The sequence below is a fragment of the Osmia bicornis genome, chromosome 16 (assembly GCF_907164935.1).
Source record: "Osmia bicornis bicornis chromosome 16, iOsmBic2.1, whole genome shotgun sequence".
NCBI classification, from domain to species: Eukaryota; Metazoa; Arthropoda; class Insecta; order Hymenoptera; family Megachilidae; genus Osmia; species Osmia bicornis.
Genome location: NC_060231.1, coordinates 6,074,105 through 6,087,345, shown reverse-complemented (window position 1 = coordinate 6,087,345; position 13,241 = coordinate 6,074,105). Strand labels below are relative to the sequence as shown.

Below are 13,241 nucleotides of genomic sequence, written 5' to 3'. Positions count from 1 at the left end.
CACGAGCCACGCTGTTTTCAATTCGTAGAAACTGTACCGGCTCTGTATCCGTCTTGCGGATGTTTCTTTTTACCTTGTATCGTTAAGCGATCAATTTGATATATAGTCAAATGGTCATGGTACTTTGCCAAGATCTCTTTTTAAATTACATTCACACGAATATATTGAATTCCAATGATTCTTCTATGGATAGGACACAAGAGAACCTATTACGCTTGGATTCTGCAAGATAGTGCTATAGAAACCCTTTCTGGGTGGTATGAGCCCCACACTGCCCGGTCCTCCTTAGCCGAATAATGCGACAGGGGGTCAACCCCGCGTACGTAAACGTATTTCCTCTTCCATAAACAAAACAAAAAGGTATATGTACTATAGAAGTTCTGGTCTAGCCGAAAAATGAGTTGGCAAGGCCAGAATCCGCTAAAATTCGGGTAAGCACCCCGGAGTCCCATGGTACCCTGGCCCCTCCCACGCCAGGAGGTGGTCAGCGTCCACGTAAACGTATTTCCTCTCTGTCAGAATACAAAAAAAGAGGTATACTATAGAATTGTGATTGAGTAACACGCGCCTGTGTGACTTCCGACTGCATCACGAAATACGTAATGGCAGTCCCATTAAGTATGCACACCTGTTAAGGTCATCAACAGGTATCACTTACGTCATCTTAGCGTACACATTACCGGTGTGACTGCCATAATGATACCTCGGGGAAACTTTCTTTGGTTACATACACGCTTCCTCGTTAACTTGCGATTTAGTAACCGTTTTAATGGAATTAATTGATTCATACCTGATCAACAATTGCGCGTTTTGCAAGTTCAATTTGTAATGAACCGATGTATTCATCGTAGAACATAGATATAACAACGTATGGACTTGTACTCTATATTTATTTCGATTTTCCGCTAAATATAGGGTACAACCTACGCCGTCCTATAGATTAGCTAGTACAATCGTTTCCTCGGCTCCTAATGCTGAACATTTTTATTTTCGGAAAGGTCGCTACCTGTACGGACACGTCATCGGTAGCATTAGTTAACATCTCGCGTGTTGAGGTTTAATCGAGTTTTTACTATCCATCGGGATCAACCTTTCGTTTATCGATGATTCACGTGGAAAAAGGTAAATGTTAGGGCATCGATGCGCCCCGGAGAGGAAGCGCGTAAATTCTCACGTAAATCTGTTCGTGACCATTGATCGAACCGAGCGTGGTATCAAGGACGGTATAGTACGCTCACCTTATCAACCACTCCCACGCGATCGAATCGAAATTCGTCTCGCTATACACGAATGTCCGTGACTCGTCGAAGGCCACCGACACCGACCGGCCCTTTTTACCTTCACCTCTCGACGCCGTCCATCTTTCTCTACCTACGGTCCTTTCCGTTCGCCCGACGTTCCTAGGGGTCGCAGATGAAGTGGCCCTGCGCGGTCCGCGTGATCGAACGTGAAAATCTTCAACGACAGCAGCCCAAATGAATGGAATGCCAGCCCACGCTTGAGAGCCGCCTGATAGGCTGGCTCGATCCGAGGTGAGGCTTCACGTACAGTAAGTACTCCAATGTTCAGGAACGTATACGTGGTTCATGGGGCATCGTATTCGAAGAATATTTAGTAGTGCTATATATTTCAGATTTAAAATGGTGCATAGATATTTAGGATACGTGGTTTATCGAAAAAATAATTTTACGAAGGTAAGTATTTGTTTTAATCATTGGGAGATTAGATGCCAATCAGAGATTCAAGGGTATTAATGATAAAACATTTGTTTGTTCAAGCTGAGTCAACTGGAACGTGTATGTACAAAGCTAACATTCAGTTTCCTTTCAGACGTTTCATTCATCTTTCTCATTTTAATTCATGACTCGGTTGATCAACCGTACTCGTCTACAGAATTACAAACACGATTCATAGACTGTAGTTGATTTCTATTCTTTTAAGGTGTATCTGAAGAGGAGAAGGAGATAAGGAAATTGACTTATTAATTTTACTTTTAAATCCTATTTATTTAAAATCTTAATTAATTTTAATTAATGTAATTCATATTAAATTTAAATTTTTAAAAAACAGTACAAAAATAATTTTTCTATATTTTATTACTTCTTCCTATCGCGGACCATCAAATTAATATAGAAAAATGAATAATTCATCGGGGCGATCAGAAGAGTTACGCCGAACCTGTACGCGCAGCACGTGGACGCGAGTGTGCGTGCACGTCGATACGAAGTATAGACCTTAGTAGACGAATCCCGTCTTTCTCGTGTGGATCGTAATAATATGCGCCCACGCACGCGTGAGAGAGTGAGCGTGTAGTATACGCTCCCCTCGCGCTTCCTACCCTTTCGCTTTACCAAACAGCTCGGTCAGTACCGACCCCCCGACCCATCTACCCACGCCTTGTTAATGAAAACATCTTTTGTCAATGAACTGACGTCAGCCCGTTCGTTGATTGGTCGGTTGGCACGTACCACGTGATCGTGCGCCAATCAACGGAGAGGCAAGTTTCCCCTACGCTCGAGGATCCAAGCGCCATTTGCCCATTCTGGACGGAAGAACGCTCGAGGTAAGGTGTGGCCTGCAGCAGGCTGGCTAGAAGGCCACGAACGACAGAGAGTGTGAGAGAGACAGAGACAGAGGTTGAATCGCGTAAGATAGAAGGAATAAGAAAAAGAAAGCGAAAGGAAGACAGAAGGCGAGGAGACACGAGAATCGTTGAGCCGTGGCTGCTGTGGGTCGGCGGTGAGGAGAGAGACTCCCGAAAGAGAAGGAAACAAAAAAAAAAGAACAGGAAGTCGGTACGGCGACCAAGGGAAGACGCGTCGAGGCAATGTTGGAGGGATTCGTGAGGTGAGGGCGACGGTCCCGAGTCGCGCAGCGCCCGAGATACGCGACCGATCTCCCAAACTAAATACCTCGTTTGCTCTGACCGAATTCGAATCAACCGTTGACGCGGCTCCCTGGTACACGCGCACAGCATCCCTTTCTCCGTTGGATCCCAACGAGAAGAATCGAAGCTTGGCCCGAGTGGATTCACCGCGAAACGAAAACATCAGCAACGGATATGTACGGGAAGAATCTAAGTCGGGGCCGCGTCTATCCGTCGTGAGGATAATGCCACCGCTCAACCCAATCGAGATGATGTCAGTTCACGTGGAACCCTCTTTGATCTTAGTTTGAGATCGATCGTTTACCCTGGGTTGGACAACGCGTGGATCATGCATTTCTCGTACGAGGAACAACATTCCGTGGATGTGGCGTTAATTGGACTTGTCGTCTTTATTTACAAAAGGATCAATAATCGAGACGAGTTAGCGGTGGCAGCGGCAAAGGAGAAGGAGGAGGAGTAAAAACGGCATTAAACTGCCGCAGGAAGTGATGGCAACACGTGAGAAAACCTCGAATCGGGATATTGACACGCGAGAATAACGACAACGTGCGTCTGGATGCCTCTATGGGATATGTACTACTATTACAACTCTAAGTGCCATTTCATCATATTCAATAAATATTAATAATAGATATATATATATATGAAACACATGCACCTACACAGACACAGAGACACACACATGAAAGAGCGCTAAATGTACACATACTTATTTCACATTGATCATAAATGAGCGAATATGTAACAAGTTTTCTCTTGCGAGACAAATGTCATGCGTGCGCTTCAACTATCTTATACGAATCATTGATAACACGTTACACGGAAGTGCCATAAGATGAAAGAGATTCTTTCGACACTGTGAAAACTCAGGTTTCTGCTTCTTGGAACACGGTGGAATCTATGGAGATAAGATATACATTTGCGAATAGAAACAGGTGCGTTTCAAAAGGAACATAAAAGAAGTCACAGGCCAAAGAAGCGTCAGGAGATTTAATTAAAACGTACAACCATGCCAGGGGGAAATGTTACGGAGGAGGAGTTTGTGGACCCCGAATGGCTTTTCAGAGAGCTTAGATCTCGAGAAGGTCCAAGCAAACTTCTGATATTAGACTGTAGAGCGCATTCTGATTTCTCTGAAGCTCATATAAGAGGTTCGGTTCCTTTAGCCATACCTAGCATCATGCTGAGAAGATTGGCAGCAGGTAAAGTTGATCTGCTGTCGACGATAAGGTGCTTAGATCTAAGAAATCGAGTTGAAGTGTTTCTGTGCGGTGATGAAAATAGCAGAGGGACATTTGTATTGATCGGTGACTCCACTGACCCTGCAGGACATCAGGGTGAAACGATTCAAGTTTTAACTCGAAGGCTTAGAAGTAGCGGAGGATGTGTAGCTATTTTAATGAGTAAGTGCCAATGGTGCATCCAATATTTATGTATTCCTGTAATATTGATTTGGATGCAAGTTTTCATTCAGCGAAACTTTATAGTAAAAACTTAAAGACTCTAGAGCACATATCAATTGAAACATTGAGAATGAATGAAATATTGATTTCTGTGAAGGGATATATTTTACTACAACTTTACTAAGGTTCTTTTTTCTTCTTTTCTTTATAGATGGCTTCGAAGCGTTCAGAAATAGATATCCTGAATGGTGTGAAGGTAGCCAGACTACCGGTGAAGGTCCTCCTGGTCAGGACTCTAACGATGGAGAATTAATGGGTCTCAGATCTCTTCGGATATCTACTCCACCGACAAGGTCATACTCAGACTCTGACAGTGATAGTACGTGTGATTCTGTTGGTCAGTATACATTAAAATGTCTGGTTTAATAAAATATCTGGAAGAAAGAAAAGAAATGAAAACTATTGGAATTTATCTCAGGACCCGAAGAAGATAAAGACTTCCCAGTTGAAATCTTGCCCCACTTGTATCTTGGAAACGCGGCAAATAGCGGAGATAGAGAGGCTCTAGCGCGTCATAGGATACAATACATTCTGAATGTAACCCCAGATTTGCCAAATGTATTTGAAAGCGCGGGTTCCATGAAATACATGCAAATACCTATAAGTGATCATTGGAGCCAGAACTTAGCTAGTTTCTTTCCCCAAGCAATTCAATTCATTGGTAAGTATATATAACGAAAGCAAAGCAAATTACATGAAATGAATGAAGGGAATTAAATGTAAAATATTTTCAGAGGAAGCACGGAGCTCGGACAAAGGAGTGCTGGTTCACTGTTTAGCTGGAGTATCTCGGTCTGTTACAATCACCGTTGCTTACCTTATGCACAAGTGTAGCCTCAGTTTGAACGATGCTTTCAATCTAGTACGTAGTCGAAAATCGAACGTTGCCCCAAATTTTCATTTTATGGAACAGTTACATAGTTTTGAAAAGGAACTGAGAGATCGTGGTGACCGAAACAGAGGGAACGATCAGAGATGTATCGGAGCCTGCCGACCCGGGGGACCCTGTAATTGTCCAGCGCCCAGTTTCCTTAGCCCCATCGATTTAGGTCTAAGCCCAGACTCGGGAATAGAATTTGATAGGTGGGCGTCGAGTACGCCGGCTGAATGAGACGGGCAAGGGGGGACCCAATATAAATTTTAGGTCCCTCCTATCATGCTGAATGCAATTTTAGAGAATGATAAGCCGTAATTGAAGGGTGCAGGAAACGAAGTTTACATTCAGCTAGGAAAATACATCCCTAGGACAATTGAAACCACAGTGTAAAAGTAGATAATTAGGTATGTTCGTTGAGTACTAACTCCTGAAGAGAACTAACTCGTCGCACGTTGTTAAATGGCTGAGCCTTTCTAGTATTTTTCTATGTACACGCATTGTTTTCTCCAGGCTTTGCAAGCCACAATTCTATTATACTCCATACAAAGAAGTTGAATGAATTACTAAAACAAATAAAAAATTTGTTTTTCAAAAAAGATACTTAATTTGATAAATAAGATATTATTATGATTCTAAAATTTCTCATATATATAATACATAGTCAAATTATTATAATACATAAGTCATGTTAAAAATTTAGGAAAAATAAGTAGGACTGTTAAAGGGTTCTATAACAATTTTTCTAAGTTATCACTATAGTGTTAAATATTGAAAGTATTTTATAAATTAAAATCTGTACTTTCTTACTACGATCGTCATTGTACATTGATATATTATCAGATATCAATTTCAAACTTCTTTTATGTGAACGGTAGTAGTGTCTGAAATATCTTGAATTTATTCAGCACTATGTTATCCTCGTATATTTCTAGGATACAATTTTATACGTACACTATATCCCCGAAGGACAAAGTCTATATTTTTAATACTTATTCCCTGAACCCTTCAATTAACGAGGCTGTGTTTGTTTTATCGCAAGACGATGCTTATTCGAAGTGACACGTGTTCTCTGATGAAAATAACTCGTCGAAACACCAGGCAATCACAAGTAGTTGAAATAAACTAATTAACTGCTTAAAAAGAAAACACACACCACATACACACACACACATAACTAAGTTTAAGTTCGGAGGTACAAAATTGAGAAAAATCATTCTCGTACTCAACAGTATAGATTAAAGATAAAAAAAAGTTATACACGAGGTAATTCGAAGCTCGAGCGTCGTAATTTTTGACATAGTTTTTCAATACACAAAAGTGACTTATCTTGAGAAGGGTATTCTTGATGCATTCTGACTTTTAAGATGCAACGTTGTGTGCACACTCTCTCGAAAAATAATCTCGGTTAAATAAAATTAAGGAGTACATCTTTATGGATCGGTGCATTTCTATAGGGCATTCCGAATCTCTTCTACTTCCAGAAAAAAGAAAACGGGGAAAAGAAAGTCAGGGTCGTCGTAGAAAGAAAATTTGAGAATCTGAACATCATACAAATGAAACGAGCTTCTCTTAATTAAAGGGAAACACGAGGGATCTTCATCTACAGGATGTCCCAGAAAGAGTGTTAGTCCCTTAAGAGGATGATAGCTGGGGTGATTCTGAACAACATTTTTGCAAAGGAAAATGATGTTCAAATTCACCCCAGCTACCATCCCCTTAAAGCAGGCCTGTCCAAGTAAGGGAATTCACACCTGGAACACATGTTTTGGGTCCCCTTCCAACGGTGCTTCTTCAAGTAAGATAGGACCGTTCTGACTACGTCTTTCCTAGCGGCAGTATTGTCTCCTTGGTCCCATCTTACTTGAAGGAGCAGCGTTGGAAGGGGACCCAAAACATGTGTTCCAGGAGTGGATTCCTCTACTTCGACAGGCCTGCCTTAAAGGACTAACACTCTTTCTGGGACATCCTGTATAAAGGTTGAGATTTCTGCGTTTCCTTTTAATCCAGACAAGTCTATGTTGCACCAAAATGTATAGCACCAGAGTCCATAACTGCGAAGACCAGTTTTCGTTCTTTGCGCATCTCCAGTACGCATCTTCGCCCTGATTGGCGATACTCCCAAGCGAAGTGGCAAGCGATTGGCGGAGAGCTCGCTGCGTTCCCCCTCCATCTTCTAACCTGCACGTCGCAGTTATGGACTCTGGTGAACTGCGGTATAGATCAGATAACTGATCTGACAGTAATTCTGTATAATTAATCTTCAAGATTTATCGAACAAGAAATTTTCTTTGTACGATGATCTCGATTCTGTGCGCGTTACTACAGGAGTAAGAGTAAAATAAACTATGTACGACAATTTGAATGCTAAATTTTGAATTGTACGATCAGCACTGTTTCTATTGTCTTGCAGATCTCAGAATATATATTTAAAATTATTTTTGTAAAAATGAAAAAAGAAAAAAAAATGAAATCGCGTATTCACATTCCCATAAGCCACAATGACCTGATACTGTAACTATCTTTCGTGTACTATATGTATTGTTCATCGAGCATAATTGAAGTTAATATTGAGTGTACACAGTGAATGTTATTTTTCATGTAATTAACTAAAAGGAAAGAAGAAAAAAAGAAAGAAAGAAAAAAAAACAGTTGTGGTAATCGACTCTTGACCATTTGCAAGAGTTAATTGATATACAACTAAGGAAATATATATTTGACGTTAATGTAATAACAATATTCTACTATTACACTGTTGTCTGTTGTATGTTTATCGAGCACGATGCTCGAAAGATTTAATCAAATATTATGTATATTACATAAATTATTATTTTATATTCATCGTTGTACATATATTTTAATTAATTTTCATTTGGAAATACAACTTATCTTACCTGAACCGAGTAAAAACAAAACTCTCGTCGTGATGAGAAAGAAATGAAGAAAACTTATATGTTTCACGAAGTTTGATATTGGTTTTTTTTTTTTTTACAAATGAAGATTATCTTTTTATTATGGCAAAATGTTCTTTTATTAGTAATAGGTAACTATAATGTTTTAAATATCAAATTGCAAAAAATATAAGAAGCCTATTTAACGCAATTTCGGCAAGTATACTCGTTAATTACAACATTAATCATTAAAAGTCTCGAGTTCGTGTTATTTTTTTTTTCTTTTTTAATAATTTTCTATAATATCTTGCAATGTTTAAATAATTAAGCTGATAATCTGTTTTGAACAATTCGCCAGCTTGTTCGATGTATTTGTCGAGATTTTTGTTTCTGACATTGTTTTAAGTATATTTAACGCAGCTTCGGATTGTCGGACCGCTTTGATTAAATGATCACGGTCTTCTTGATCTGTTGTCGTACATAAAAGTGTTCCTAATGCTACCAGAGTTCTAAACACCGCCTCGGATTCGATTAAACGAGGTAAAACCGAAAATATTACGTTTAAACATTGAGTTTTACCAACGGTATCACTGTACTTGTTCAAAGCCACGGTTAAGTTTAATATAAAAGTTGAAATCGCAACCTGAAACGATTTTAGTCAATTTTAGTAATTAAATTAGAACAATGAAATTGAATTTTAATTTTATCCTATGTACTATTTCTACCTGATTGTTTTTACTCCCAAGAGACTGTAGATCCAGTATCGATCTTAATATTTCATCTTTATAATTAATGCACAGTTTTTCACCTTTTTCATAAGCAAACATGTTTGCTAATAAACGAAACACGAGCATCTGGTTTGAAGGAAATGCATCGTTTCTAATATGATTCTTAACGATTTGCAACAATTCATCTGTACACAGGACATCGTTAATATCTTTACACAGTACTACCAGTCTCGTTATGTCGAGAACAGGAAACAATACGTCATCAGACCAATTTAAAAGAACCATTAACGTGTTCAGAGCATCGCCTCTTAATTGTTCGGATGCTTGGTTTCCTGCCAGTTTTACCAAACATTCCAGCTGCTCATTCGACACCTTAAGAGGATCACTTTGTTTGGAATTTAATTCTCGTAGTTTTTCTGCAAAAAGAAATAGAAAAATCTTTCAATGAATACATTAACGACGAATCTGAACGTAGTAAAAATATAGATACCCAAAATTGCAGGTAGATTAGCCTGTTCTAATTTCAGGTATTTAATGTGAGGGATATAAGAAGGAGTTAATGAGGTATCAGAGGAGTTGATTGTTGCTGGTTTCGCACATTCCTGCGGTACTGTATCTGTCGTTGCTTGAGGAATGTATCTACTGCCTCCTGTGAAAGGATCAGCATATTGAGCATCAGCTTTCACAAGTGGTGCAGGTCGAGAATTTTTTATTATAAAATTTGCAACCTGTAAATGAAAATCAATTACTATACAAACGATTTGTTATTAGGGAAAATATAATGGGTATCATTTAAACTGTATACCTGATCTAACAACAATTGGCTAAGACCATTGTCAAGAAGGAATTTCTGTGCAACATGCCACGGATCTTGATCATTATTGTAAGGTAATTTTAACGGAGGTACACCATCTTGTATGTCAACTGAAAATACATAATCATATTCCTTTCCGTTATATAGCTGTTTCCCACTGCCACCACTTGCGCCCATCACATCTCCGATCTTTATCCACTTTTGTTCATTTTGTGACCAACTGTACGCTCTTATCACACCTCCGTCATTAACAATTTTCGTTTGACCATCTCTTTGACCGGGTTGTAACAATGCTTTTTCATCTGGTAAACTGTTAGTGTAAAAATTAACATGCCAGTTTATTGTTTATAATCTGATTTTTTTTTTTATTTATTTTTTTTTTTAATCTTAACTTACTCCTTGACTTTCATCCCACCTAACTCTAGTTGAGCATTGAGTTTATTGCTGGCTACCTCCTGCTCGAATTCTTTTAACGTTTCCGCATCCGCATAATGTTCTGGATTGCAAGTGAATATCCTGACAACACTGTCGGAACTTCCAGTAATAACGTCACCATCAGGAAGTAAAGCGATGCACCATACAGACTGAGTTGGCAAGGTAATAGTTTGATTTAATTCGGTGTTATTCCATATCCTAAGCGTTCGATCTTCGCCGCATGTAAATATATTTGTACCATTTTCCAAGGCTACGATACTATAGATATAGTTCTCATGTCCGCAGTACGTTCCTAAACAAGTTCCAAGGGATGCGTTCCAATGACGTACAGTGGCATCATTGGCACAAGTTAAAAATTCATTGTTATTTATTGCAGATATATCACGAACACAATCAGTGTGACCAGTTAATTTATGTTGTACGGAACCACCGCTTGTCCATACTATGACTAACTTATCTGCTGATCCAGTCACGTACAAGCCGCTTGATAAATCTATGACGCACCATACAGCTGCTGTATGACCTAACAGATTCAACTGCGGTTTGCTTAAATCGCTAAGATTCCATACTTTGGCGCTCATGTCCCAAGAGCTGGAAAGGAATATACCTTCCTTTTTACCTGTAGTTAGCTTACATACTGTATCTTGATGACTTTTTATAACGTTTATGGGTTCTGTTTGATCCGGTACATAAATATGTATGGTTTTGTCGTGGCTGCCGGTTATAACGAAACCTGTAGGATTACGTTCTGATGGATTTATAATGCATACGGAGGTAACAAAATTAGAGTGTCCCTTCAGTGTGGTGGTATGCTCGTAATCCTTGCCATTTCTGTAAGATATTTCATTAACGTTTATTCCATTAGACGTATCAACAAAGTGAAATCAAACATCTTACTTGATTTAGATTAGATATAAAGTGTAGTGTAATTAATGTTAATTAAAATATATTAACAGGTTAAATACCCAGACGGTTTCCATACACGAGCAGTTTCATCCCGGGAGGTTGATACGATAGTTCCATCGGCGAATGTTGCCACAGCTCTTACATCAGACGTATGCCCAAAAAGGGACGTTCTCAGTTTGTAACACGGTTTAGCCATAGTATTCTGATAATCGTGCGAAGCACGCAACAAGGACATAACTTATGCAAATTCTATGGTCGTATGAAAATCTTTCTCCAACCAAAATGTATAACTACGGATAAATGCTTTTCTATTTGACATTTAAAACACTTTCGAGCATGCGTGACACTTAACGCTGTATTTGTATATCATTACATGCATTTTCGTAAGTAAAACACATTACATACGTAAACAAAAATTTTCGCTAATTTCTTGCTAACGTCATTAACGAATGTCTGGTACAGCATCAAGCAAAGTGGGTTTCTCTAGGGAAAATGGCGATATAGGGGAAACAGGAACTCTGGGAAACATAATTTTGTCAATATTAATATTAGAAATGATTTAGAAACAAAATACTGTAGTTTTTTATTATTAAATGTTATGAAATTTAATATATAACTATAAAATGTGAATAACAACATAAATATCAATTCAAATTCTCCCGCGTACTCGTTCGTACAGAAGTAGTGGGGGAGGCCATAGATGTATATATACGGGCCCTTCGTATGTTACGTGGGCATTATCCGCGAGGCCACTGGAGGCCACCAACGGGGACAGATGGGAGGATGGGTCATCGCCATTTTTTTTTTTAGAAAACCTCCCATGCTCATTACTGTACAATTATAATTTGTTCTAAAATTTTATTTACCTTGAAATGAAAATTTTAATTTTTAATAATAACCGATAATTTTACATTATAGTTTTGAAAGAACTAAAATCCTCGACATTGTTAATTAAAGCAACAGGTAATATCCAACAAACTCTTGCTATGTTTCCAATTTCGTAGATGTAAGAGTGGAAAATTCTTAGAACTAAAAATATAAAGAAAGCTGTTTCCATGTAGCCTTTGATTATCAAAGTCTTTATTAACGAATGATAATATAGCGAGAGTTCATTGCACTAAACAAATTTTAAACACAAGAATTGATGAAAATTATTTATTAATTATAAGTAATTTAATCTTGACTGGCATCAACATTTTCTGTCTGTAAACCTTTAAAAGTAGCTACTGGTATATATGTAACAAGTGTGTATAATTTATTTGCAGAATCTTCATCGTCGTTTCTTCTTCTGCTTAACCGGACACGCACCCTGAATGGTACATTCCTAAAAAAAAATATATTTATATTTCATTGAACTTTAAATTACTTTCAATTAACAAATACACGAGATTTACCTTATTCCCTTAGACCAAAGTTGTTTGTTAAGACGAGTATCAATCCTCACATCTGGTGTTCCCATTTGTTTTTCAGCAAACTTACGGATTTCCTTGATGGCTCGTGGAGCACGTTTTTTAAATCCAACACTATGAAGACGTTTGTGAAGATTTACAGTGTATTCACGAGTCACAACCTCGTTGATAGCACTCTTTCCTTTCTTCTCTGTAGATTTGGCCATTTTGCACTAAAAACAAAGCATGAAACTGTTAGTATGACAACGTGACATAACCAAACAACTGAATGAAAACAGAAATACAATCAATAAAACAACACAAATTACAATAAAAATATAAATATATCTTATATAAACTTAATCTTCTATTAACTTAAAGTATTAGTTTACGTTTTTATAGCCTAAATTACATATACGTTTACAGGTAAATGATGGTGAACTCAATTGTATTTGTTATACAGCATGTTTTATATAATAATAATATGAAACGTATATTATTGTACACTAACTAACCGATATAATTCTAAGAAAAGTTATCTATTTTTTTTAAATTTACAGCCAGATGTTTCTGGATTCTGTTTTATTAAAATTGACATTACCTTCCCCACTAATGGTTCCGATGTAAAAGAACCAAATTTCTAGGGTTCCTAAACTCATCGGTTTTGCATAATGTTACATTATTGCAAAATGGCTACGCAATAATTTTGTAAAATTATATATAACGATTGAATTATTATGTTATAATAATATTTATTTAAATTAAATATTATAAATGAAGCAAAAATACATGAAATATTACGAAAGAAATTGCCGACTGTAGTTAACTAATTGATACAGCTTTTATTATTGAATA

General features: G+C 37.8%; 3 protein-coding genes across 4 annotated transcripts; 1 reads left to right on the top strand and 2 right to left on the bottom strand.

The window, feature by feature from the left end:
• The first annotated feature begins 2,269 nt into the window (after nt 1-2,269).
• Nucleotides 2,270-8,073, top strand: LOC114876629 (dual specificity protein phosphatase Mpk3). The gene is made up of 4 exons (XM_029188353.2): nt 2,270-4,290; nt 4,502-4,687; nt 4,769-5,011; nt 5,085-8,073. Exons 1-4 carry the CDS (start codon nt 3,897-3,899, stop codon nt 5,459-5,461), a joined length of 1,200 nt encoding a protein of 399 aa, XP_029044186.1. The 5' UTR covers nt 2,270-3,896; the 3' UTR covers nt 5,462-8,073.
• A 163-nt stretch (nt 8,074-8,236) lies between these two features.
• LOC114876628 (phospholipase A-2-activating protein) lies at nt 8,237-11,472 on the bottom strand. Its single transcript, XM_029188352.1, has 6 exons — nt 11,058-11,472; nt 10,054-10,923; nt 9,649-9,967; nt 9,334-9,571; nt 8,841-9,259; nt 8,237-8,758 (listed from the first exon to the last, which is right to left on the bottom strand). The coding sequence occupies exons 1-6, from the start codon at nt 11,231-11,233 to the stop codon at nt 8,432-8,434; spliced, it is 2,349 nt and encodes a 782-aa protein (XP_029044185.1). The 5' UTR covers nt 11,234-11,472; the 3' UTR covers nt 8,237-8,431.
• Nucleotides 11,473-12,139: 667 nt separating this feature from the next.
• On the bottom strand, nt 12,140-13,090 carry LOC114876633 (60S ribosomal protein L31). Of its 2 annotated transcripts, none has more exons than XM_029188358.2 (3): nt 12,988-13,090; nt 12,393-12,619; nt 12,140-12,322 (listed from the first exon to the last, which is right to left on the bottom strand). In XM_029188358.2, exons 2-3 carry the CDS (start codon nt 12,611-12,613, stop codon nt 12,172-12,174), a joined length of 372 nt encoding a protein of 123 aa, XP_029044191.1. In that variant the 5' UTR covers nt 12,614-12,619; nt 12,988-13,090; the 3' UTR covers nt 12,140-12,171. The 2 variants fall into 2 exon arrangements, with proteins under 2 accessions (XP_029044191.1, XP_029044190.1); XM_029188357.2 differs by having other exon boundaries at nt 12,902-12,994.
• Between the last annotated feature and the right edge of the window lie 151 nt (nt 13,091-13,241).